Source organism: Heterodontus francisci, chromosome 28, assembly GCF_036365525.1.
Source record: "Heterodontus francisci isolate sHetFra1 chromosome 28, sHetFra1.hap1, whole genome shotgun sequence".
Lineage (NCBI taxonomy): Eukaryota > Metazoa > Chordata > Chondrichthyes > Heterodontiformes > Heterodontidae > Heterodontus > Heterodontus francisci.
Genome location: NC_090398.1, coordinates 24,197,195 through 24,219,263, shown reverse-complemented (window position 1 = coordinate 24,219,263; position 22,069 = coordinate 24,197,195). Strand labels below are relative to the sequence as shown.

Here is a 22,069-nt window from a genome sequence, read left to right as displayed (position 1 = left end):
CCTTCGTGATCAATTTGGATTACGTTAAATAAGAAGCACCTTACTTTTATTTTATTGATTCATTTCCCAATTTATGTTTGAATTTATATTTTGCATATTTCTGCTGCGTTGAATACTGAACTGTTTTTGACCTTTTCATGCGTCATTGCGTTCTGGCAAATTCACTAAATAAAATATGCCTAAAGTTTGGGCGAGCAGTTTAACAAACATGAATATTTGGTGTGCTGTTTTCCTGTTCCATACAATTAACCATATAAGCTTTTCGCATTATTCAGCATCGTAGTGACAATCTATCACAAAAAGTAAGAAATACATCTTGAAACCTTGCACGTACACCTAGTTATATTTCAATGAATAGTTAATTTTATGAAGCACTTAACATACTGTTACATGTTTCATACTACCTATTCGAGTATAGTGGCATCTTCTAACAAGGCAATCACTCCCTGTGTACCCGCAACTCTGTCATTCATATATATGAAAATGTTCAGTGGTACTAACACTGAGCCCTTCTGAAGACCACTATGTATCTCCATCCAGTCGGAAAGCAATAATTCATCAACACTCTCTGTTTTCTATCCTTAAGCCAATGTTGAATGCACGCTGCCAGTGTCCGATTAATTCTTTAGGATTGCATTTATCTAATAATTTTATTCCATCGTACTTTATCAAATACATTTGGAGGTCCAGATAAACAACATCAACTGCATTGCCCTCCTCAACCGTTACCGTTATTGCATTTAAAAAAAACTGTATCAGCGCTCTTCAACAAATCTGTGCCTATCAATTTTTTATTAGTCTTTACTTTCCCAAGATCCCAGTATTTTTCCGTATTATTCACTATAAATGTTTCTTTGGACCGACAAGCCTTACATTCTTCAGGTTTTCATGCCCCATTTTTGAACACGGTGCAACATTTGCAACTAACCAGCCCTCTCCCACAGCCCCCATATCAAAGGAGATAGGAACAGAATCGCAGAAGCATCAGTACTTTCACCACTTACTGCCCTCCGAATGCCAGTTCTATCCCATCCTATTCACATTGAGTACAGCCAACTTTTTATCTGTTATTCTGTCTCTCAGAATCACCATTACCTCCTCCTGTACTGTTATATTGGAAGCATAATCTACTCTAATGAAGATTATTACGAAGTACTCATTTAGCACCTCAGAGAACTTGGTGCCAAGTACCTAGGTGTCAAACAAGAACAAATAAACATTCTGCTGTTTACCATGAATTGGAAACATTCAGCCTTGAAAATCATTCATAACTCCGTCACTATAAACCCAGGAATAAACCGTTTTTCAAATGGAAATGTACTAGAGCCGCAGGTAATCTTTAGAAATTTATGCCTGTTCAATATCGAAGAGCGACCGGCAAGCTAAACATCAAATAAGCAATTTCAGACTAATTCACGATTATCATAATCTAAATGTGGGTTTTAGGCAATGAAATAGCCAATTGTAGGTCCATGTTCAAGCGTTGATTATACACAACTTTCCGGAACGTGCACGTAGCTTGCGCTCATGCACTTCCACTGAAGTGGGTGGATTGTGATGGCTAGGAGGGAAGTCAACTTGAAATGATGCTTGCACTGCCTAGAAAGCATGCACCCAGGTCCCCAGAAACTGGAGGTCCTGATGGGGAGGGATGTCCACTACCCACAGGAGAGAAAGTGGTCACAGAGGTAGCTAATGCAGTGCATGGGGAGGAGACTGCCCGGAAGGTGACAGCCAGAAACTTTTTTCCCGGTACATTGTTCCATGTAAACAACGAAAATTCAGGCCATGAAATGAGCTCATTCCACCGATCTTGTCCATGCCATCTAGAAAGGGTTTACCAGTCGAATTTCCAGCTTTCGCTCCGGCCATACCTAAGTTGTTTTTATTTATTGCAATGTGGTCTGGCACGTCAAACATCGTTGAAGGCAGTGAACACCAGGCTCCACTAAGGTCTGAACAAAAACAAAAGATCAAAGAACAGTACAGCACAGGAACAGGCCATTCGGCCCTCCAAGCCTGCGCCGATCTTGATGCCTGCCAAAACTAACACTTTCTGCACTTCCGGGGCCCATATCCCTATATTCCCTCCCTATTCATATATTTGTCACAATGTCTCTTAAACGTCACTAACGTATCGGCTTCCACCACCTCGCCTGGCAGCAAGTTCCAGGCACTCACCACCCTCTGTGTAAAAAACTTGCCTCGCACATCCCCTCTAAACATTGCCCATTGCACCTTAAACCTATTTCCCCTAGTAACTGACTCTTCCACCCTGGGAAAAGCTTCTGACTATCCACTCTGTCCATTCCGCTCAAAACTTTGTAAACCTCGATCATGTCACCCCTCCACCTCCGTCGTTCTAGTGAAAACAATCCGAGTTTTTCCAACCTCTCCTCATAGCTAATGCCCTCCCGACCAGGCAACATCCTGGTAAACCTCCTCTGTACCCTCTCCGAAGCCTCCACGTCCTTCTGGTAGTGTGGTGACCACAATTTCATGCAATATTCTAAGTGGGGCCGAACTAAGGTTCTGTACAGCTGCAGCATGACTTGCCAATTTTTATACTCTATGCTCCGACCGATGAAGGCAAGCATGCTGTATGCCTTCTTGACTACCTTATCCACCTGTGTTGCCACTTTCAGTGACCTGTCGACCTGTACGTCCAGATCTCTCTGCCTGTCAATACTCCTAAGGGTTCTGCCATTTATTGTATACCTCCCACCTGCATTAGACATTCCAAAATTCATTACCTTACATTTGTCCGGATTATAAATTGCCCCTAGTATAAGTAGGTGTTAGGGAAATATAGGCACAGGTGGGGATGCATTAGGAATTTGGGGTTAGTGTAGGATTAGTATAAATGGGTGGCTGATGGTCAGCACAGACTCGGTGGGCTGAGGGGCCTGTTTCAATGCTGTATCTCTAAACTAAACTAAAAAATTTAACAAAACTCCATCTGCCATTTCTCCGCCCAAGTCTCCAACCAATCTATATCCTGCTGTGTCCTCTGACAATCCTCATCATTGTCTGCAACTCCACCAACCTTTGTGTCATCTGCAAACTTACTAATCAGACCAGCTACATTTTCCTCCAAATCATTTATATATACTACAAACAGCAAAGGTCCCAGCACTGATTCCTGCGGAACACTACTAGTCACATCCCCCCATTCAGAAAAACACCCATCCACTGATACCCTCTTTCTTCTATGAACGAGCCTGTTCTGTAACCATCTTGCCAGGTTACCTCTGATCCCGTGTGAATTCACCTTTTGTACCAGTCTGTCATGCGGGTCCTTGTCAAAGGCTTTACTAAAGTCCATATAGATAACATCCACTGCCTTTCCTTCATCAATCCTCTTCGTCACTTCCTCAAAAAACTCTATCAAATTAGTGAGACACGACCTCCCCTTCACAAAACCATGCTGTCTCTCGATAATCAGTTCGTTTGTTTCCAAATGGGAGTAAATCCTGTCCCGAATAATCCTCTCTAAAAGTGTCCCTACCACTGACGTAAGGCTCGCCAGCCTATAATTTCCTGGATTATCCTTGCCACTCTTCTTAAACAAAGAAACAACTTTGGCTATTCTCCAGTCCTCTGGGACCTCACCTGTAGCCAATGAAGATGCAAAGATTTCTGTCATGGCCCCAGCAATTTCCTCCCTTGCCTCCCTCAGTATTCTAGGGTAGATCACACCAGGCCCTGGGGACATATCTGCCTTAATGCTTTCCAAGACACGCAACACTTCCTCCTTGTTGATAATGAGGCGACTGAGACGATCTGCACTCCCTTCCCTAGGCACATCCTCCACCAAGTCCTTCTCTTTGGTGAATACTGATGCAAAATACTCATTTAGCACCTCGCTCATTTCCACTGGCTCCACACTTACATTCCCATCTCTGTCCTTGAGTGGGCGAACCCTTTCCCTGATTACCCTCTTGCTCTTTTCATACGTCTAAAAAGCCTTGGGATTTTCCTTAATCCTGTTTTCCAATGACTTTTCATGATCCCTTTTAGCCCTCCTAACTCCTTGCTTAAGTTCCTTCCTACTGTCTTTATATTCCTCAAGTTCTTCGTTTGTTCCTCGCCTTCCAGCCCTTACAAATGCTTCCTTTTTCTGGGTAAACAAACTATGCAACTCCCCTCAAACTGTTCTACCAATTTCTTTACACCTGTGCCCCTTTGCTGACCTCTGCGCTAAGGGAAAAATCTCCTTCCACTTTCTCTATCTAGGCCCCTTAAAAAATTATATGCCGCAGTTAAGGTTCCCAATCTGCCTCCTGTGTTCCAAAGAAAGTACAGCATCTCTAATCTTTCCTTCTGGCTAAAGTTTTCCATTGCTGCCAAGATCCTCGTAAATCTCCATTGCATCATGTCGAGTACCAACACAAAATATTTAATCACTTGACCTGAGTTAATGTAAGATCCAATCACACGAACATACTTTTCAATAATTGCGTCATCACTGCCGGCATCACCAATTCAACTCACTTAATCCACCATTTACAATACAATGACATTCACATACCACACAAGATTGTAAACTTCACAATTTCTATTCGCATTTCAGACACGTCTTGCTGCTCTATATGCATGTCAGGCATCACACATAGATGGAAACTTGCCAATCCACTCATGCTCTATCACCATGCATCTCTTTAAAAAAACACAATGAACAGCAGAAGGACATGACCCGGGTAAAACAATCATGCCTGCATTGACATCACTTTCCTTGAGGAGGCAGTTTATGGCATAATCAGGAGGAGACGACAGAGAAAGAGCAACGGGCATATCACCTGGATGAATGTGATCACTCCAGGTTACTGATTGAAGCAATGTATCCCTGATCCATGATTTTCTAAAGCTATTCTTACTCACAGCTCCACGTGGTCTCATTGCAAACAACCTACTGCAGTGGCAATAGGCACGGGGTCCCGGCCCTGAGTTCTGCTTGCTGACTCCAGGGCATAAGAACTATCTCACTCTGCAGATAAAGTACCAAATGAGAAAAGAGAAAAAAAACTCCCTGTTACCACTGTGCATGGAGGAAGAGGATGAGGATAAGGAGGAGCAGAAGGAGGAGGATAGGTAGAGAGCGGGGGAGAATGCATTGTGTGATTGTCGGCAACTGCCTCAGGCAACAGCCAGGGAAAGAAGAGATTTCCTTACAGTGGGACGCATAGGGCATTGGGTATGTAACAACCATGCAAGATTGATCGGATGCCATTGGTGCCAACATTCCCGGGGGCAAGGGTCCATGTTCGTTCTGCTGTAGAGGATTCAGATGAGGTCTTTGCAGTGCCAAGTTTCAGAAGAAGCCTGATATGTGCAATAAAATAACCACCATGTGAAATGAAAAGCCTGCCTAAACGACTATGATACTTAGCTGGATGGATAAACAAGTCCGCCTCCACCTTGGGCCTTCGCTTGGTGTAGAACCTGGATCGCATGCTCTCCAGAGGGGAGTTCGTAATCTGTGCCAGCCACCGACCTGTGGAGTTCAACATCGTGCAGCTGGTGATGCCTGAAGTGGCAGCTGCTAATTTACCCATGGCTGCATCCATGGAATGCCACTGTTCTGAAATGAAGGCATTAACTGCTTCCATATACTTCCTGCAACTTCTGTGGATCAATAAAGTGCTGCAATGTGATTTTATGCACAATCAGTTTATATCAGGGCTGTTCGGTACACAGCGAATTGCAGAGTGTTTCCAATGGCCAGAGATCTGTCCTTCAGCAGATTATTAAGTGCATGAACAGAGAGCCAGAGGTACTGGAGCAAGAATTATGGCACAGCAAAATATTGGTTTCTGTACCAAAGCAATATTTATGTTCCTTTTCCAGCAACTGCACGATTGCCCTTTCCAGTGCCAGTCAACCAGGTAGCGCAGGAAATTGAAGCCCATGTAAATGCCCATCACGGCCAATAACCTGACGAAGGTTTTGCAGGAAGAAATCTGAACTATCCCTTCTGTTTCTCAACAGCCATTAAATTGTCTCTATCTGCCATTGGGTCGTACTTCATAGAAGCACCATGTCCCATAAGAACAGATGTAGACACCCACTAAGCTAAGTATGGGGGAGATTAGTATAATATTGTGGATATTATGTCATGTTTACATTTTTTTATGTAATTACAGGAGTCTGATGGTAATTGGTTCATGGTGGAGTTGCTTGTCTTTTTATTGTGATTGTCATACTTCACGAAAAAATGCGATTGAAATGATTCAGTAGACATGGTGGACTGCCTGATAAATCCCAACATTTCGACGTGCGTCATGTGACAATAGTGTTCTGTCACCTGCTCGTGGAGCACCCTCCGAAAAGTGTTTTTTAATAAGATGGTGGTGTGTGTTCCTTCCAGAGGCAGACGGGAACCTAGAAGACACTTCTATTCCCTCTTGCTCTACTGCTACATCATTCTTCTTTTCTGGCTTCCCTTCCACAATTGCTGTTGGTAACCTTCGAACGATGCATGCAGGAAATGTATCCATCTGAAATGACTGGCTACCCGCATTATGGAGCTGGAGTTGCGCGTGGATTTACTTTGGAGCATCCGCGATACGGAGGACGGCGTGCATAGCACCTTTAGCGAGGTGGCCACGCTGCAGGTAATGGCTGCACAGGCAGAAAAGGGATGGGTGACCACCCGACGGCGTAGTAGGCGTGGGCAGGCAGTGCAGGAGTCTCCTGCGGCCATCCCCCTCTCAAACAGATATACCACTTTGGATACTGTTGGAGGGAATGACCTCCCAGAGGAAAGCAGCAACAGCCGGGTCCATGGCACCACGGAGGGCTCTGCTGCACAGCAGTGGAGAAAAAAGCGGTCGAGGGGCTATAGTGATCGGGGATTCTATCGTAAGTGGTGCAGTTCGGCTTTTCTGTGGCCACAAACGAGACTCCAGGATGGTATGTTGCCTCCCTGGTGCTCGGGACAAGGATGTCTCGGAGTTGCTGCAGGACATTCTGAAAGGGGAGGGTTAGCAGACAACGGTCGTGGTCCATATTGGTACTAACGATATAGGCGGGAAGAGAGATGAGGTCCTGCAAAGTGAATGCAGGGAGTTAGGCAGAAGGTTAAAACGCAGGACCTTTAGGGTTGTAATCTCAGGATTACTCCTTCGGCCACGTCCGAGTGAGGGTTGGAATAGGAGGATAAGGCAAATGAATACGTGGCTGAAGACCTGGTGTAGGCGGGAGGGCTTCAGCTACTTGGATCATTGGGATCTCTTCTGGCGCAGAGGTGACCTGTACAAGAGGGACAGGTTTGCATCTGAACTGGAAGGGGACCAATATCTTTGCGGGGAGGTTTGCTAGTACTACACGGGAGGGTTGAAACGAGTCTGGCAGGGGGGTGGGAGCCAAAGTAGTAGTCTCTCCGATGCGATAGTTCAGACAAACGTAGAGGTTAAAGTAAAGTAGGCAGGACGTGCAGGGGCAGGACAGGGAGCGTGGAAGGTCTTGTAGGCTAAACTGCATTTACTATTAATGCAAGAAACCTTACAGGTAAGGTAGATGAATCAGAGCATGGATCGGTACATGGGATGTGATATTATAGCTATTACGGAAATGTGGTTGAGGGGTGGGCAGGTCTGGCAGCTAAATGTTCCAGGGTACTGATGATTCTGGCGTGATAGAGGTGGAGGTAAGAGAGGAGGGCGAGTTGCACAATTGATTAGGGACGACATCACGGCAGTACTTAGAGAGGATATCCTGGGGGAAACGTCTAGCTAGGCCATATGGGTAGAATTTAGGAATAAGAAAGGGGTGATCACTTTGATCGAATTATACTATAGTTCTTCCAATATTCGGAGGGAATTAGAGGAGCATATATGTAGGTAAATCACAGATAGATGTAGGAATAATAGGCTTGTAATAGTAGGGGGTTTTAATTCCCTAATATTGACTGGGACTGCCTTCGTGCGAAGGGATCAGATGGGGAAGAATTTGTTCAGTGTGTCCACGATAGTTTTCTGAAGCAGTATGTGAACGGCTCCCCTAGAGAAGGGGCTGCACTCGACCTCCTCTTGGGAATTGAGTCTGGGCAGGTGGCTGATGTGTCAGTGGGGGAGCACTTCGGGACCAGTGACCATAGCTCTATTAACTTCAAGATAGTTATTGAAACGGACAGGATTGCTCCTCAAGTTGAAGTCCTAAATTGGGGGAAGGCTAATTTCGAAGGCATCAGACAGGAACTCTCAAAAGTTGAATGGGAGAGGCTATTTACAGGTAAAGGGATGTCTGGCAAGTAGGAGGCTTTTAAAAGTGAGGAGGGAAGAGTTCAGGGCCGGCATGTACCTGTTAGATGGAAGGGCAAGGCTAGAAAGTTTAGGGAACCTTAGTTAACGAGTGATAATGAGGATCTGATCAGGACAAAGAAGGAGGCATATGTCAGGTATAGGCTGCTGGGATCAAGCGAGCCCCTTGAGGAGTGCAGAGGATGTAGGAATCCACTTAAGAAGGATATTAGGAGGGCAAAAAGGGGCCATGAGATTCCCCAGGCAGATAAGATAAGGAGAATCCTAACAGATACTATAAGTATATTAAGAGTAAAAGGGTAGCTAGGTAGAGTAGGTCCCCTTAAGGATCAGTGTGGTAACCTATGTGTGGAGCCACGGGAAATGGGCGAGATGTTAAATGAATATATCTCGTCTGTATTTACCATGGAGAAGGTCATGAAAGCTAGTAAGTTCAAGGGAGGGAACAGCGATATCGTGGAGCCTATCAACATTACAAAGGATGAGGTGTTGGGGGCAGACCAGGTGTATCTTAGGATGCTATGTAAAGCAAGGGAGGAGACTGCTGGGGGCCTGGCTGAGATTTTTGTGTCATCATTAGCCACGGTGAGGTACCGGATGACTGGAGGTTAGCTAATGTTGTGCCTTTATTTAACAAGGGTAGCAGGGAAAATCCAGGTAACTACAGGCCGGCGAGGCTCACATCAGTGGTGGGAAAGTTATTGGAAGGGATTCTGAGAGATAGGATTTCTATGCATTTGGAAAGGCACGTTCTGATTAGGGATAGTCAGAATGGCTTTGTGTGTGGGAAATCAAGTCTCACGAATTTGATTGAGTTTTTTGAGGAGGTGACCAGGAGAATCGACGAGGACAGGGCGGTGGATGTTGTCTACATGGACTTGATAAAGGCCTTTGAGAAGGTCCAGCATGGTAGGATGGTCCGGAATGTTCGAACACATGGGATCTAGGGTGAGCCACCCAACTGGATACAAAATTGGATTGGTGATAGGAGGCAGAGGGTGGTAAGGGAGGGTTGTTTTTCAGATTGGAGGCCGGTGACTAGTGGTGACCCAAAGGGATCGGTGTTTGGCCTCTGTTGTTTGTCATATATATTAATGACTTGGATGTGAATGTAGGGGGCATGATTAGTAAGTTTGCAGATGACACCAAAATTGGTGGTATAGTGGACAATGAAGAAGGTTGTCTAAGGTTACAACAGGGTATAGATCAACTGGGAAATTCGGCAAGGGATTGGCAAATGGAATTTAACGCAGCCAAATACGAAGTGATGCATTTTGGGAAGTTAAACCAGGGCAGGACATATGCAGTGAATGACAGGGCCCTGGGGAGCGTTGTTGGACAGAAAGACCTTGCGGTGCAAGTACATAATTCCCTGAAAGTGGCAACACAGGTAGACAGGGTGGTGAAGAAGGCGTATGGCATGCTTGCCTTCATCGGCTGAGGCATTGAGCACAGAGTTGGGATGTCATTTTACAGTTGTACATAACATTGGTTAGGCCGCATTTGGAGTACTGTGTGCAGTTCTGGTCGCTGCACTACAGGAAAGATGTGATTAAGCTGGAGAGGGTGCAGAAAAGATGCAGCAAGATGTTGCCTGGTTTGAAGGGCTTGAGTTATAAAGAGAGATTGGATAGGCTGGGTCTGTTTTCTCTGGATCGAAGGAGGTTGAGAGGGGACATGATAGAGCTATATAAAATAATGAGTGGCACATATAGGGTAGATATCCAGAGTCTGTTTCCCATGGTAGGGGTGACTAAAGCTAGAGGGCATAGAAATAAGCTGAAAGGAAGGAGGTTTGAAGGGGATCAAAGGGGTACATTTTTCACACAAAGAATAGTGGATATCTGGAATGAACTGTCTGAGGAGGTAGTGGAGGCAGGAACAGTACAAACAGTTCAGAGGCATTGGGACAGGTACCTGAATGAAAAATGCATAGAGGGATATGGAATTAATGCAGGCAGGTGGGATTAGTATAGACAGGCATTATGGTCGGCAGGGACCCGGTGGGCGGAAGGGCCTGTTTCAATGTTGTACGACTTTATGACTCTCTGACTCCCATGACTGCCAGAATATCAGCATGCACCAAGTCACCGCGAGAGTTGTGAGTGCAGCAGATTACTGCAGGGCGCATCCTGACTTGCAAAGACATCTGAACCTCTGCCTCAGGACTCCAATGCTGTCCAGTGACGTTCGTAGTCATTGATTACTCTTCATGTATGAATGCTTAGCTGACGTTTGGGGGCGGGGCGGGGGGGAGGTTCTCTGGGCAGTCCTGAGCCATGGGAACAGGTGGCATTCATGCACACTGCATTGGGACTCAAAGAGCTGTGAGAGTCACCATAAACGCATTGTGACAGCTCCCTAGATAACAGACTTTCAACTGCATAGTGCACTACCGATGGTTCCAGAAAAGCTCCACATTGAGTTATTGGAATCCTTCTCTTCTTAAACAACTCTTAGTTTAAACGATGAGCTCGCATGACAACATGTGCTTCCTGGGACACTGCACATCGTGCAATCCTGTCAGGTCCTGAAGCACTCGGTCCTTGGTCTTCCTGGGCATTTAGAAATGGTATTTAACCATTCCTCAGTCTTTGTAGAGTCACAGAGACATCTTTTACCAACGTGGCTGGAGGAGTGTACTGTCTTTCACGAGTTCCACTTCTCCACGGGTCACAGCACATATTCAAATGTTTAACCAGTTACCGATGTGGCTAATTAAATATTCTATTTTTATTTCGGAATAAACTCCAGCAATCAGGTTTCTTTAATAAACAACAGAATTATTGATGTATTATAAAACAAGATGTATTCAGTAAAGATACAAAACATTAACGCACAGATGGAAATATGAGTGTTCCCTTCTAGATTAGCCCAACACAAACACACACACACGCACACATGCATACGCACACGCACACAAACACACCAGTTAAAGAAGCAATGAAAAACGTTTTTTGTTCTGAGATCTCTTTAGAAAGAATACAAAAAAAATGCCAAATACTGATTAATATTTGAAAGATAATGGAGAAGATATGGAATGACATCAGTTGTCCCTTTCTTCTGTTTTCCCAAATACGTATACACAGCAGTCACTGGGATCTGTTTAGAGCAGTTCTCTTCAAGCGACATCAGGGAATAGTCATCAGGCTTTCCAGGAGAAATGAAGCATCAGGGAGTTCAGCTATCATACTTGATTCTCACGGTTTCTCAGGGAGATGACAAAGGATAAGCTGATAGTTTCTCGCTTGACAGGCTGGCTCCCAACTAAATCAAAACAATATTCAAAACGAAACCAACTTCGACCCCTATACATCTTGACATTTCTCTTCCCTTAAGCTATTCCCCCTAGTCAGTAGTCTCCTGCTGTTTACGTATCTGAAGACATGTGACTTCTAATCAATTTGTTTTTAAACAAAGTCCCGAAGTCCTTTGTGTTACCCTTAAAATACAAGTCTAGCAGCTCCTCAGATATTACAAACTATGAAAACGTGCAAGTGCATTTTAAACACCTTCCTGAAGCAGAAGTGTAGGGAGAATTGCAAATAAAAAAATGTATAACCTGTGTAAACTTGGCAGTTTCCAGTAGCACATAGATTACATAGTAAAGTGACCCTTAATGCCACAAGCAATGGAGTCTTATCTGCGCTACTATGACTGAACCTTCCTTTCATGAGCACACAGGTCCCTGTCATGCCCAACTTTGTAACGCTGCACCTACACAAATACTAGTCTTTTGTCATCTTACTGCGTGGTTAACGCTTTCTGAAGGCCCTAGGTGGAGAGGGGCTACCGCTGACTGGCCTACTTGCCATTCTGGTCCTTCTGCTGCAGTAGCCATGAGGTACGATTAGAGGGGAGGCTATGTTGGACCTGCCGGCTAGATGGGAGGCTATGTTGGACTTGGTGCTTGGCAACGAACCAGGCCAGGTGGCAGATCTCTTGGTGGGAGAGCATTTCGGTGATAGTGATCACAACTCCCTGACCTTTACTATAGTCATGGAGAGGGACAGGAGCAGACGAGATGGGAAAATATTTAATAGGGGAGGGGGAATTACAATGCTATTAGGCAAGAATTGGGGAGCATAAATTGGGAACAGATGTTCTCAGGGAAATGCACGACAGAAATGTGGAGGTTGTTTAGGGACCACTTGCTGCGACTGCTGGAAAGGTTTGTATCGATGAGGCAGGGTACGGTGAAGGAACCTTGGATGACAAGAGATGTGAAGCAGCTAGTCAAGAGGAAGAAGGCAGCTTACTTCAGGTTGAGGAAGCAAGGATCAGACAGGGCTCTAGAGGGTTACAATGTAGCCAGGAAGGAACTGAAGAATGGACTTAGGAGAGCTAGAAGCGGACATGAAAAAGTCTTGGTGGGTAGCATTAAGGAAAATCCCAAAGCGTTCTACACTTATGTGAAAAACAAGAGGATGGCCAGAGTGAGGGTAGGGCCGATCAGAGATAGTGGAGGGAACTTGTGCCTGGAGTTGGAGGAGGTAGGGGAGGTCCTTAATGAATACTTTGCATCAGTATTCACTAGTGAGAGGGACCTGGTCGTTTGTGAGGACAGCGTGGAACAGGCTGATATGCTCGAACAGGTTGAGGTTAAGAGGGAGGATGTGCTGGAAATGTTGAATGATATGAGGACGGATAAGTCCCCGGGGGCAGACGGGATATACCCAAGGATATTACGGGAATCGAGGGAAGAGATTGCTGCGCCTTTGGCGATGATCTTTGCGTCCTCACTGTCCACTGGAGTAGTACTGGATGATTGGAGGGTGGCAAATGTTGCTCCCTTATTCAAGAAAGGGAATAGGGATAACCCTGGGAATTATAGACCAGTCAGTCTTACGTCGGTAGTGGGCAAATTATTGGAGAGGATTCTGAGAGATAGGATTCATGATTATTTGGAAAAGCATGGTTTGTTTAGAGACAGTCAGCATGGCTTTGTGAGGGGCAGGTCGTGCCTCACAAGCCTTATTGAATTCTTTGAAGATGTGACAAAACACATTGATGAAGTAAGAGCAGTGGATGTGGTGTATATGGATTTTAGCAAGGCGTTTGATAAGGTTCCCCATGGTAGGCTCATTCAGAAACTAAGGAGGCATGGGATTCAGGGAAAGTTGGCTGTCTGGATACAAAATTGTCTAGCCCATGGAAGTCAGAGTGTGGTAGTGGATGGAAAGTATTCAGCATGGAGCTCGGTGACCAGTGGTGTTCCACAAGGATCTGTTCTGGGACCTCTGCTCTTTGTGATTTTTATTGATGACTTGGATGAGGAAGTGGCTGGGTTAGCAAGTTTGCCGATGACACGAAGGTTGCTGGAGTTGTGGATAGTGTGGAAGGCTGTTGCAGGTTGCAACGGGACATTGACAGGATGCAGAGCTGGGCTGAGAAGTGGCTGATGGAGTTCGACCTGGAAAAGTGTGAAGTGATTCATTTTGGAAGGTCGAATTTGAATGCAGAATACAGGCTTAAAGACAGGATTCTTGGTAGTGTGGAGGAACAGAGGGATCCTGGGGTCCATGACCATTGATCGCTCAAAGTTGCCACCCAAGTTGATAGGGTTGTTAAGAAGGCCTATGGTGTGTTGGCTTTCATTAACAGGGGATTGAGTTTAAGAGCCACGAGGTTATGCTGCAGCTCTATAAGCCCCTGGTTCGACCATACTTGGAATATTGTGTTCAGTTCTGGTCGTCTCATTGTAGGAAGGATGTGAAAGCTTCAGAGAGGGTGCAGAGGAGATTTACCAGGATGCTGCCTGGACTGGAGGGCATGTCTTACGGGGAAAGATTGAGGGAGCTAGGGTTTTTCTCATTGGAGCGCAGAAGGATGAGAGGTGACTTGATAGGGGGGTACAAGATGATGAGAGGCATAGATAGAGTGGATAGGAAGATACTTTTTCCCAGGGTGGAAAGGGCTATCACCAGGGGGCATAATTGTAAGGTGATTGGAGCAAGGTTTCGGGGAGATGTCAGAGGTAGGTTCTTTGCACAGAGAGTGGTGGGTGCGTGGAATGCGCTGCCAGCGGTGGTAGTAGAAGCAGATACATTAGGGACATTTAAGCGACTCTTGGATAGATTCATGGATGATAGTAGAATGAATGGTAGGTAGTTAGTTTGATTTTGGAATAGGTTAAAGTTTCGGCACAACATCGTGGGCCGGAGGGCCTGTCCTGTGCTGTACTGTTCTATGTTCTGTGTTCTATGTTCTACCTTGCTCTAGCTACACCTCCAGTTTCTCACGCTGTCACCCCTAGAAATGTTCTTCACCAAATATTTTTCTCATGGTGGCATATATGTGGTAGAGCAGCACAGCATTCACTCAATACCCTTGAAGTCCTGAGAGAATTTCCGAGAAAGGCTTGATAATATTGATGAAATCTTGGCAAAGGGTCGCAGAAAGTTTTCTGATGAGTCTCAGAAATACTCTCAAAACACAACGTAGTCAGTCTGTATCGCATTTTTAATTGTAATCTGAGCATTGCTTTAAGCAGAGTTAGTAATCCTCAGCCACGGTTTGTTTATTAGTGTAGAAGTGTGAAGTGATACGTTTTAGTAGGACGAACGAGGAGAAGTAATATGAAATAACTGATACAATTCTAAACGGGCTGCAGAAACAGAGGTACCTGTGGACATATGTACATATATTGTTGATGGCAGGTTAGGAAGATGGTTCAAAAGGCGTACAGAATCTTGAGCTTTATGAATAACTTGTAAAAACAAATAACAAACGGAAGTTATGATGAACTTTTATAAAGCAATGGTTTGGTCTCAACTGCAGCATTGTGTCCAATTCTGGGCAATGCAATTTAGGAATGATATGAAAGTTTTCCAGACGATGCAGAAACTATTTACAGGAATGGATGAGGGGCCCTGGTATGTGGACCAATTTGTTGAAGCTGAATCATTATCCTTCAAGAAGAGAAAGTTGAGAGGAGATGTGATTGACGTGTTCAAATTATTGAGGGGTACATACAATGTAATAAAGGGAAACCATTCCGATTGGCTAAGAAATCGAGACTCGGAAGACAATTACAATTATTGATAAATGAACCAAAGGCGAGATGAGGAAACATTTTTTTTTAACTACACACCCAGGAATTACGAACTGGAAAACACTTCCCGCACAGGACGTGGAATTAGATTCAAACGTGACCTTTAAAATGGAATTGACTCAGCCCCGAAACGCGGGTTGGGAGTATGGGGAGAATGCAGTTCTGGGAGAAGGACTGGGGTGTGGACTAGCTGAGTTGCTCTAGCAGAATACTGGCACACATTCGACGGGCCAAATGGCGTACTTCAGTGTGTACCCATTTTATGATTCCACGATTTTATGTATGTTGCTTCACACTGTATTGGGATTCTACCTGATGTGTTTGGGTTTCATAGATCACTATGATCAGTGTATCCGTGTATCACAATTTTATTGGTTTCCACGGTAATTCAGGATCCAGCCAGTAATGTATGGAATTTCCATATGCACCAAGATGCTGTAAGCAGTGTATGTGGTTTCACAAAGTACCAGCATCCTGCAGCTGTGTATGGGTTTCAGCGTCGCAGGCTCCTGCAAGGTGTATATTTTAATTTGCACTGCATTGGGATCAGGACAGGTATATATGGAGATCCAGCCGGTTGGGTTTCATGGGTTGACAGCCTATCACGTTCCTGCCAGTTAAGTGCGGGGATTCGTTGTGTGTCAGTATGCTGTCAGGTGTGCCTAAGTTTTCTCAGTTGGTCAGGTCACTGCCCAGCATCTAATGGGATTCACATGTTATCAGTTTCCTGCCTGGTGTGCATGTGGTATCACACTGCATCAGGGTTCTGGCAGGTTCGTATGGGGTTTTACACTTCATCATGATACTTTCATGAGTATATGTGGTTTCCCAGCGTATCAGGTTCTTGCCAGATCTGTTTGGGATTCAGTATATCAAGTGTGCATAGTGTTTCACAGTTATTGCAATTGTATTAGGCCTGTACGAAATTTTACAGCACATTAGCATCCTCACACGTGTCTAAAGGATTTCAAAGTATGTCAATATTCTGGCTGTTTTGTTTAGGATGTAATAACATATCGGCATCCTGTATATATATATATATATATATACATGTGGCTATTGGTTATTTGGAAGGAAAAATTTTATTGGGGCATGCAATAAAGATATAAGATCAAATAAAAGCAAAATACTGCGGATTCTGGAAATCTGAAATAAAAACAATAAGCGCTGGAAAGAAACAGAGCAGCTCTGGCAGCATGTTCAGAGAGAGAAGCAGAGGTACCGTTTCAGGTCGGTGACCTTCCGTCAGAACTGGGTAAAGTTAGAAATGTAGAAGGTTTTATGAAAGTAAAGCGGGGGTGGAGGAGAAAGGAGAACACAAAGGAAGGTGTGTGATAGGATAGACAGCCGGGAGAGATGCACTGTAAAGAGGTCATGGAGCAAAGGTAAAGAGAGTGTAATAAGTGTGTGATGATACTTAAAGCATTAGTGCAGAGGGAGTGTTAATGACAGAATAATGAGCTGCCCTTGCCAAAAAAGCACCATCAGGAAAAAACAGTAGGCAGGTGCAAGGTATAAATAAAAGAACAAACAATAAAAATAAAATAAAAATGAAAAGGGCCAGTCACGCTCTGAAATTAGTGAACTCAATGTTCAGTCCAAGTAGGCAGTAGCGTTCATAATAAAAAAAAAGGCACTGTTTCTCCAGCTTGAGTTGATGTTCACTGGAACACTGTTCCCGACCCTGGATAGCGATGTGGGCATGACAGCAGGGCTGTGCATTGAATTAGCAAGCGACTGGAAGCTCTGTGTCATGTTTTCGGACGAAGCAGAAGTGTTCTGCAAAACAGTCACCTGATCTGCGTTGGCCTCCCCATTGTAGAGGAGACCGCATTCTGAGCAGTGAATACAGTACAAAATTGAAAGAAGTTTAAGTAAATCGCTGCTTCACCTGAATGGACGGTTTGAGGCCTTGGGTAGTAAGAAGAGAGATGGTAAAAGGGCAGGTATTACACCTTCTGCAATTGCATGGGAAACTGCCATGGGGAGGGGGCGAGGTGTCCGAAAAAATGAAGGAGTGCTCTAGGGTGTTGCGGATGGAATGATTCCTTTGGACTGCTGACTGCGCAGGGTGGTGGGGGGTGTAAGGGTATGTTTGGTGGTGTGTGTTCTAAAACGTTTCCTGCTGCATAAAGTTTTAAACAAACTAGCGAGGAGAAATTGATAAAAGATTTAATTGCAACATCGGAACTCAGGATTCATATAAAGCATGATTAATTCTATGAATTAATAAGGTTAGAGTTACAGCAGAATAAAGATACTCTACACCAATAAGGAGCTTATGATCAATAGAGAGAAACGCATAGAAGATAATTATAGACGATTTGAAGAAAATGCATCAATATCAGCACTCGATTGACCAGTGCCTTTAAATATTCAATGTGTTGAAGTAACATCGTGATGGAAGAGGGGCATGTCCAGGACTTTATTTAGCTGGGTACACTTTCAGAACAACAAGGAACGAATGCGTATCGAATCACTTTCTAGAAACGAGGAGGGGTTTCTCTGTGAGGTAAGGGTAGTGAAACATCTCAGAAATAATATCAATTGTAAGTGTAAATTTGTCAGACAACAAAATGAACATTTCACAAATAATGAAACATATTTCAGCTTGCTTGACAACTTAACGCAGATGTATTAGGATGGAATTGTATGATAACGCCATATGATATCATGAGATAGCTGCCAAATATGAGAACATTGCCATGCAGGGTGCACAAATAGTCGAGAATAAAATGGATGAGGCGGAATCTATTTGGACGTGCATAGAAAATGACATAAAATGAGATGTTAAAAATAAATGTAGGAGTGTGGATTTAATTACATAAAACAAATCGAGGAAGCAAAGGAGATCGAACGCTGAAGTGAATTTGTTCACCATTTATCGATGAATGAGTGACAGATAATAAAGTTTGAGACAATAATCACATTTCATGTGCACTTCACATAAAAATATTCCTAGATAGTGTTGAAAAGCAAATAGTTCTTATAGAGGATGACGGACTAACTGATTACTTTTCGTTGTGGTTGAGATAAATGAAGGAAATACTTTCTCTAACTTGACAGCAAATCGTTTTACAGTATTTGTACCTTTTTGTTGATCCGGAAGCAGAACAAGGTCAGTATTGTTTTCCTCAGCTGGAGGGATGTAATATTTGTCTTGGATAGAATCCCAGAGGTCTACTTGTGCTCGCAGCCATAATATAGCTCCGGCTATGACCATTAAGAAGCATTTGCATTGTCCTCCAACCATTGCGGTATCAACTGTAAATTAGAAAAACATGATATATGTTCCTTTTGTTCAAATATTCGCTGATTAGCAAAAGCCTGAAATAACTCCGAATGCTACTGATTGATTACCTTCAATATATTTCATTTCTACCTATTTTTGCTTTGCCATGTGGTCTTAATCGTCGTCATTTTTTTAAATTTCTCTGCTAAATAGCGGACTCATAATGAGTAACCTCAAATGTTCTTCGGAGACAAGATCTGTGGTTGAACTGACTGTGCACTTCGGTTTACCATCCTTTCAGCATGTGGCCATGTGAAATTAGAATACTTATCTCAAATATACGAATTAAAACCGAATTACAGCAAAAGCAGAGTCGACGTTAGCTTCATGGAGTAAGAGTGATGGCCATGGAAAAATCTTTGATTCGAAACCATTGGATCATGAAGACGATCAAAGCTTTTCGAATAATATACCATTTACACACAGCCTCGATTACTCAACAGCATCTTCTTTCGGACTCACTGACCAACTTTCTTTCATGGCACCGACTTAGTAATCACTATGAAGGAGGGAAAAGCAATACTATCTGAATGCAGGGCTATGGAAGAATAGTGAGGGAGAATCTTTCAAAAACTGACACAGGCACGATGGACAGGGAGATCTTCTGTTATGTTGTAAGATTTTACAATTCAATCCGTCTATTTACCATCAGTCTATGTTCTTTCTTCACATGGCAGGTCAAAGCGCCACAGTGGCAATGCAATTGCTGACCATTCTAGCAGTGCAGTTATGGAACGAGAAGATAGACAGGATAGAAAACGAAACATTACTGTCAATCACACTGCTCTTCATTTCTTGTCTCACTTTCCAGCAATACCTCTTTGTGTGCTGAAAGGCATCACGTTAAAGATGAGTGCATCATTCAATGGATGCATCGAGGTATCTGATCCTGTTTACTTGCACAGAACAGGAAATCACTGTGCTAATCGCTAATTGTGCAAATATGGCAATATTGAATAATCTGCCCGGTATACAACAGACAAGATTGAAGTCATTGGAAGGGGAAAGTGGGTGGCTGTGTATTGGACAGCTGATTTAAATTTACTTCTGTATAAGTGATTCTATACTGAAGATTACATTAAGTTGGGCGTTCTACAGTCTGTTAAACTACACTTGTTTCAGAATGATATTAATTAATGTGGCCGTCAATTGCAGCTAGCTTCTCTGGTATCTTGTAATATTGACGGGGCATCAAAGCAAATGGATTAAGCAGGAACTGGAACATTTTGCAAATTATCAGACACTTTTGTCAACGACCGAAAGATAAATACTTCAATCTGCTACCTTTCTAAACTAAAGCAAACCATGTTAGTGCCGTAAATATGTTAGGTATTCGAAGTACGTTCTCATGAATTAAAGAAACACACAATATACATACACGCAATGTACAGCAGCACAGTGCGGAAGTGCAAATGGTGCATCTACACAATGTAGTAACATATGGGGTACATACGAGAATGCAAAGGTACACAATGCACGTGCATAACACACAAAGTTATAACGTACAAAAGTGCACAATGAGCGAACACACAATGTGCAGGCACAGATACATATATGGTCATGGGAGTTGTTTTTGAAAGTTAGGAATTCTGCGTGCTTTTCAAACTGAGAAAAGCGGGTTTTCTCTGTGGACATTAAATGCCGAAACTTGGTGTTTGGATTGAGTTGAGTTTGCAGACTGCAAAGCAACTGTTTCCAAGCAACTCACCAGGGAAATGACAGGAAGCGTTATGACTGTCACGTGACCTGATTGTAGGTTTTAGTTTCACTTTGAATTGTGAGCTGAGTAGGTAGAAAGAATGAGAGCGAGACAGACACAGAAAATAAGAAAGGCCGATCACGATCACTCTGAACAGATGAACATCCATCTGGAATACTCTGCGTCTCCATAACAAGTGTGCAGGCAGACATTCATTACATTTGCAAGCAAAAACAATGGTAGGCATCTCACTAAATCAGTGTTCAGCATAGTAACTTAATAAATTAATCTTCAAATTTAAAGTTTGTACACCAAACTGCACTTTTATGTTGTTTAGATAACAGTAAGTTAAATTTCTAATGTATTTATCCTTTCAACATTTTCTCCCCACCCCTCAGTCGGGCAACATTTGCAATGTCATCCCTCACGTGAAAAGGTTGCGCACCCGTTATCTATGAGTAGACCTTTTTTCTGTTCCGTTCTTCCTCACACATTTCTCTCGCATCCATATGAAAGCCTCCATGCTATTTATTGCAAATTTCTCTGTAGTATTGAGTTTGGGTTCCAATTGTAACAACGTTCCAGGTTCAAGATCATATTTTCCTCAATTCTTTTGCAACCATTTTCTCGTATTTATGGGTTCTTCCCCCTACGCCTACCTTATGAAACATCTTCACAATTTTACTTATTTGTCTTGTCACCTTTTCATTTTATTTTATTCAGAGAAAAGAGACCCATCCTGTTCCATCTTCTCTGATAAGTATGATCTCAGTTCTAGATTCATCTTTGTATTTTCTCTATTGCCACATCACCAATGTTTCCATATACTTTTTCGTATAATATGCTGATTGGAATTGTGCATACCACTGTGTGGTACAATAAGTTTCCATACAAGACGACGTTAATAATTGTTTTGTCCAGAAATGCTTAACTGAGCACTTATCTGCAATGCACATACTGCTGAAACCAGTTGAGGTCTTATGTACTGACGAAACACTATAGGTTGCAGACTGTGCACCTGCTGACAACGTGTTTGTCATAAAGGGCTCGATAACTCCACAGGCTCCATCATCCAATCTAACAGCATCAGTAATAAAATCCATGCTGTTATCCATGCAAAGTGCAATTTCATAGAATAGAATGGATACAATAGGAGCCGTGTTATTCTAGTTACTCTGTATATCTGACACATCTATCACCGTTTGAGGTTGAGGGTGATGCAAGTCAAACAGAGAAGAGAGTTCTATGCCGATTGAGAAATTTGAAATCATTTCGCGGATGAAGAAGCCTTTGTTATTGCAGGGAGGCGTGTGACATTATTCCTGAAACGCCATTCACCAAGTTGCTTTTGAAAATATCGCATTAGGTTATCAAATCTTACACTACACAAGGAGGCAATTTAGGACATTGTGCCTGTATACTATAATTGTATATTACTTCAAACAACAATAATAATAGCAATCAATATAATAAAGAAATCCAAAGGATTAAAAGCCGAAATGCTACAGTACACGTAACATTGGGAGAGTGAGAACGGATGCATAGCTTTGCAAAAAATAAAATTAAACGAGTAAATAAAGATAAATAATATTCATGCGCGATTTCAACGAGCACCAGATCTATTCGTAAGGAAAGATACTACAAGGGGAAAAGGAAAATGATTTATACAGTGTGCACAGGACTCCTTTCTGGCCATTGTGCTTGAAATATATCAGAAGAGGAATCACTGATATATCTATAATGGGAAGGGAAACAATACTGAT

At 43.2% G+C, this 22,069-nt stretch overlaps 1 protein-coding gene across 1 annotated transcript in view; it reads right to left on the bottom strand.

Annotated features, from left to right (window-relative positions):
* LOC137345153 (NACHT, LRR and PYD domains-containing protein 3-like) overlaps nucleotides 1-21,409 on the bottom strand; it is a 79,345-nt gene extending 57,936 nt beyond the window's left edge. The window contains exons 1-2 of the mRNA XM_068008621.1: nucleotides 21,265-21,409; nucleotides 18,406-18,579 (exon numbers count right to left, since the gene is read on the bottom strand). Of these exons, the coding sequence (XP_067864722.1) occupies nucleotides 18,406-18,579; nucleotides 21,265-21,409 (319 nt within the window). The remainder of the gene's footprint in view (nucleotides 1-18,405; nucleotides 18,580-21,264) is intronic.
* Nucleotides 21,410-22,069: the final 660 nt, after the last annotated feature.